Source organism: Benincasa hispida, chromosome 3 (genome assembly GCF_027475165.1).
Source record: "Benincasa hispida cultivar pf3 chromosome 3, pf3_genome.v1.1, whole genome shotgun sequence".
NCBI classification, from domain to species: Eukaryota; Viridiplantae; Streptophyta; class Magnoliopsida; order Cucurbitales; family Cucurbitaceae; genus Benincasa; species Benincasa hispida.
The window spans coordinates 1099149-1105057 of NC_143480.1; the positions used below are offsets into that span (position 1 = coordinate 1099149).

A 5909-nucleotide genomic window follows, 5' to 3' on the forward strand; every position below is an offset into this window, starting at 1 on the left:
GGTTGAGATCTCCCTGTTAATTTCTTCCTAATCATTCAAAATAAATATAATTTTTTATTTTATACTTTTAAACATACATGTTTCACATATGAAAAAATTGTGATTTTAATCCTTTTGAAATTACTTTTAACAAGTCCACAAGTCCTAAGCTAAGTCTATGACAGGTTTCATATTTATTGTCATTATATTTCAACCTTTTGTGTTAGCTAAGTTCAATTAGCAAGTTAATTGTCCGGTCACTTTTAGATAAGCTTATGGATAACTTCCTTAACAAATTTTTAATTAAGGAGCTAAATGAAAATTTTGAAAACATAGAAGTTTAAGGAATAAGAACTTATTGAGAATATATCAAAAGACATAGTGTATTTAGGATGTGTTTGGGAGTGATACTTGGAGTTGATTTTAGAAAAAGAGATTTTGGTATAATTGATTTTGTAAAATTGATTTTTAAAGAATTAAATTTATGTTTGGTTCTAAAGTTTGTTAAGTGATTTTGAATTATTAAGTTTGGTTCTAAAAATGATTTTAGAATTACCAAATTACTAAAAAAAAACATATTTTATATTTGGACATCTATTTTGAAAAATAATTATATAAATATCTAATTTTATTAATTTATGTTTTCATTTGTGTTTGTTAAATTATTGTATGCATGGTTGATGTGTGACAAGAAATTTATATAATGTAACAATGATAGACTTTCATGCTTCTCTTACATCTCCCTTTCAAGACAAGAAATTTCACTTTCATTAGTAATACTCAAGTCGTTTTGGATATTACTTGAGGGGGGTAAATCTTCATCATCATAAAACTTGGACTTAAAGTCAGTTGTAGAATGAATTCTTATAAAGTTATGAAGGGTTATTGATGCAACAATGATTTCACTTGTTTTTCGAAAGAAAAACAATGCATATAACATAACATTCGCCTATCTATTTTTTCAAATATCAAATGTTCTCTCAATTGTACACTTTAATGATAAATATCTATGATTAAATATTTTTTTCTTACCTCTTGATTGACTCCCATGACGAGAATCAACTAGATGATATCTTTTGCGTTCGACTTTTAAATCCACAAAAAAAAAAAAAAAAAACAATTCAAAATAAAACAAGACACTTTTTTTTAAAAAAAAAATAATTAAAAAAACAAAACAAAAGAATTGACGGAATTAAAATCCCAAAGTAAAATTAAGCCAAGATTCGATGCACCTAACTTCAGACATCTTACAAATAAAAGTCAATATATTAAAAGAACATCAAAGAAGAATATCTGTTTGAGAAACAAATTTTACCATTTTTAAACTAAGAAATTCGATAAATTGATTTGATTTTCAATATTCTCAAGAACTGAACTATCTAACCGATTCCAATTGAAAGGTAAATTGCCAAAAGTTCCTGAATTTCTAAGAACCTGCAAAGGCTAGTACTTGACAAGAATATACTACGTATGAAGATCAATGATTAAAGATAAAAGGCATAGATTAAAGTTGGAAGGCTTGCTCTAACGTTTGGATTCTAAAGTGAAGTTTATTCCATTTCCAAGCATCATACTCACAGATTAAGGTGCTGATCCTTGATCTATTAATCAAGAGAAAAAAAATCTCAGTGCATTCCTGTAGTTCAATAAAGATGAGTCGAATATTAATGGCGGTAACCACTTAATTCGTCATCTTAACCTATGAAATTGAAAGATGAGCAATGCCAAGAGTAACACAGAAGATGAGATGTGCTGCTACATCTTTTGACACAGACATCAATGCAGACATTTCTATGCAACTTCACTTCAATAAACTTCAACATGCCACTGTTTGTTCTTTTTAAGCTGCGAAAGTTTCTCTTCCCATTTCTCACCTCTTTGCTCTGCAACCTTTTTCAGCGTGTCCTGAATTCCAGGCATCATCCCTTTCAGTCCGCAAAAGTATATGTGAGCCCCGCCATCCAAGAGTTTAAAGATTTCATCGCTGTACTCTTCAATCTTGTCCTGGACATACATTTTCCCTCCACTCTTGTTCTTTTGCTCCCTGCTAAGAGCTCGATCATAGCGGAAGTTATCTGGATAGTCCTTCAGATATTTGCTGAATTCATCATCATATAAAAGACTATCGGTGTTTGCCACTCCCAGAAACAGCCAAGCAAGGCCACCGAATTTGAATGTTGGTACGGACTCCATGAACATTCGACGGAGATAACCTCTAAATGGAGCAACACCAGTACCAGTAGCAATCATTATGTGGGTGGCATTTGGATCGTCTTCAGGAAGAAGCATTATCTTGCCAGATGGGCCTGGAAAAATAGATGCTATTCTTTTAGTAAACGGCAAAAAAACATTATTTCATTTTAATCAACCTAAAGAAAGAGAACAAAATGGATCGATATCATAGTTTATAACTAAATCAACAAACTTCCAGACAAAAGCAAAGAAATGAACAATCTGCACATCTGAGGAACATGAATGCAGGTCCATTAGCATGGTCTCTTTGATTCTTCTTGTTTTTCTTTTAGGTTATATTACAAGTTCAGCCCCTAAGGCTACGTAGGACAACAATTTTGTTTTTAGTTTTCTGTATTTGAAATTTATGCTTGTTTCCTCCTAAGTACCATATCACGATCTTCTTAAGAAACACTTGAATTCTTAATCAAATTCAAAAAAAAAAAAAAAAAAAAAAAAACAAAAAAAAAAAAAAAAAAAAAAAACAGAAAACAGAAATAACAAACAAAAAAACATAGATAGAAAGTAGATAATAAAACAAAGAAACTTATGGGCAAATAAGTTGATTTCCAAAACCCAAAAAGCTAAAAACCAAATGATTATAAAACGGAACCTAAACTTACCTAAAATAAGTCCCTGAAATTTAAAAAATATCTAAAAGTTCCTAAACTTTTGACTGTGTCAAACAAGTCCCTAAAATTTTAAAAGTAACTCCTTTCATTTGGGCTCTGCCTTGCATTGCTAAATTTCATGCATCAATGAAATTTGTTTCTTATCCAAAAAAGAAAAAAAAATACCTTTAAGCTTTCAATTGTGTCTTATGGTCCTTCACCTATTTGATATTTGTTTTAATTCACAAAATGAAAGTTCAATTAAACAAACTTAACCTTTCTTTTATTTCCCTAGACACAATCATCCAAAAAGAAGGGAAAAGACAGCAAACTTTTACTAGATAGCCACGATTCTCCTCTTACTCACTTGTTTGTTATACCCCTGGCTTTCCTTCATACTCTCTGTCAGTAAACTATCAATACATATAAAGACGTTAAATAAAAGAAGATTTGGCCAGTTGTTGTAAACCACTGGTTCATTGACAAGAAAAATTCCGATCAATTACCATTGACAACCTGCTAGCACCAGACAACGTAGACTGATGTACTATGCTGAATGATCAAAACTTCAATGTATATTCCTAAAGAAAAGACGAATCATGATATGAATATTTATCTATTATGTTGATCCAAACAATTCCTCCTGATCTTAAAGCCTTAATAGCACAAAATCAATTACTAAACATACAGATGTACTAGTTTGTCTTGGTCCTGGGGCCGGGAATTACAAAGAGCTCACAATTAGATCTTATTTTCTGGACAATATGCAATGAGTTACCTGTGATCTGAACTTTATCTCCGGGCTTTGAGTTGCATAAAAAATTGCTGCATACTCCGTTCTTTGAAGGATCCTCCTTTCCAGTTTCAGGGTCATAATAAACAGCACGGCGGACACATAAACTAGCAGTCTTGCCATCAAAAGAATCTCCAAACCTAGTTGATGCAATTGAGTAGAGGCGAACATTGTGTGGACTCCCAGGTTTCTTTGGATTTTCACCCTTCGATACAGATGAAAAATTATTAGATTCTAGCCGAAGCTTATCATTGATCAAAAAGAAGTCCACAAACAAAGATATGTCTGAGGTCACAGAGGAAGGTAAAGATATCTTATTAATTTTAGCAATCTAAAAAGACGATACGAAAAAGTGTGGTTAAATTCATAAAAGCTAAAACCCAAACATATTGCATTACAAATAGAAATCCATTATAAAAATAAATATAATTGAAATAAAACTTACATCTCAAAATACCAATATGGAAATCTTATAAAATGCACAAACACCAAACATCTTAGCATGACCAACAATATCAAAACTCAATGCAGTAACAGGGGAGTGACCAGGGCATGAGTGACTTACCGGAGGAATAACACCATAGCTCTGACCTTCCCAATAGGGAACATTGCCGCCGTGATCAATTACAATATGACAAGTCTCTCCCGGTGCTTTTGGACCAACAAGTCTTTCAACCGAAACAATAGTTGCGGTGTAAGGTTCTTTTGGTTTGTATAAATTCAATGGAGGCTCTTTGGCATCCTCAAGGTCTAAAGGTGCAATGGATACCTTTGGTGCACTTGCTTGTTGCACTGACATGCATACTGTTTGCCAACCTATTGCTCGATTGCCCCTTAGCTTCAAGTTCAGGGCTGTGACAGGTGACCATGATTTATCATGGAAGTTTAGGCTGTTTATCTGTCACAATGTCACGGGAAATTGTAATGAGATTTATAACACATTAAACAGAGTGTAAAATGCGGGCAAGATAATTTAACCATCCCATGTGTGCTTTTAGAACCAGCAGAACCAATAGTAAATATAGACCGTTGATTTATGATGTGGCTCAAGCATATCCAGTTTTTCATTTAGTTGGCCTGTTTCTCCACTCTCTTCTATTTTGATTTAGTTTATGGAATGTTTACCTATGTGTAAAAGACTGATTTTGGTTTACTGTAAAACAGTGAATTTTGTGATATTTTTCACAATATAGACAATCCCACAATACCTCATATTAAGTAAAAATTCCACAAAACTCGTATGATTCACTGTTTTGAACGTCTGTACTTTATGAGAGTTGATCTATGCTCACTTCGACGAAACTGATATGATTGTGATCTTGCAGTTTTGTGTAGGTTACTCTAATTTGTTTATTGCTATCATTATCAGAAGTTATATCTACAAGCATAAAAGCTAATAATTGTAAGTCCTGAAATGCCAGAGATCATTGGTGTTCCTTTCCTAAGTACTCGCATGTATAATAGGGACTAGGGAGATTGGGGGAAAAAAAAGGAAAAAGCATTCAGAATTTAGAACCTTGAATACTGATCTCTTCAAAGACAAATCACTTCCAACTGGAACAGCAACAGCAACCTGCGAGAATTACACAACGGCGGGTGAGGGTTTTACATATAAAACGACGAAATCAAAAGGAACCCTAAAACCCCACGAAACTTATTCACCGGACAACGACCCCACTGAGCTCTGGGGAGGGGAGATTTGAAAACTTAATCCAATACCCATAAAAGAAAAACAAAAACAGAAGAGAACCCATAAAAATATAACAGCACCATTTCCCACAATTTAAACGCAAGGAAGAAGAAGAGTGAAGAAGAGATTCTGTAAATCAACCTGAGAAAAGGTAGACTGGGCCATTTCTGAATTGCACAGGCCGTTTATGAGTAAGAAAGCGATTGTATAATGGTCGAAGATGGGAGCTTCTTATAGGAAATGGCGGATCATACCCAGAAGAAAAGCAAGTCAGCAAAGGAAGGTAATTAGATCGAATTCGCGTCTTGTTGTGACCCTTTGGACACTGCCAAGGGACGTATGGCCGCATTTGGGAAAATTACCCCGAGTTTTTAAACGGATTGTAGATTTGAAAACTTATTAAAAAAAATATTGTTGTTTTAAAACTAATTAGGGAGAAATATAGTTGTTTTATCTGTTCGACAAGCTGAGTCGTCCCATCTTTATCGTTGTCAACCTGTACTGTTGATCGAATCTGGGCAGTTTTAATAAGTCTACCGTGTTATCAGTACTGCCGTACCTCCTTCCCAACCACCGCTTTTAATTTCAACTCCCGATCATTCTC

At 33.6% G+C, this 5909-nt stretch overlaps 1 protein-coding gene across 1 annotated transcript; it reads right to left on the reverse strand.

The window, feature by feature from the left end:
• Positions 1 to 1509: 1509 nt before the first annotated feature.
• Positions 1510 to 5678, reverse strand: LOC120074398 (ferredoxin--NADP reductase, root isozyme, chloroplastic-like). Its single transcript, XM_039027512.2, has 5 exons — positions 5447 to 5678; positions 5132 to 5188; positions 4181 to 4513; positions 3601 to 3820; positions 1510 to 2285 (listed from the first exon to the last, which is right to left on the reverse strand). The coding sequence occupies exons 1-5, from the start codon at positions 5468 to 5470 to the stop codon at positions 1786 to 1788; spliced, it is 1134 nt and encodes a 377-aa protein (XP_038883440.1). The 5' UTR covers positions 5471 to 5678; the 3' UTR covers positions 1510 to 1785.
• Between the last annotated feature and the right edge of the window lie 231 nt (positions 5679 to 5909).

Excerpts from the sequence above, each read along its gene's own strand:
- LOC120074398 (XM_039027512.2), bottom strand. The coding sequence starts at position 5,470 with ATGGCCCAGTCTACCTTTTCTCAG. Across the intron at positions 5,189-5,446 it reads CCCAGTCTACCTTTTCTCAG|GTTGCTGTTGCTGTTCCAGT; the intron begins GTTGATTTACAG and ends TAATTCTCGCAG. Across the intron at positions 4,514-5,131 it reads TGAAGAGATCAGTATTCAAG|ATAAACAGCCTAAACTTCCA; the intron begins GTTCTAAATTCT and ends ACATTGTGACAG.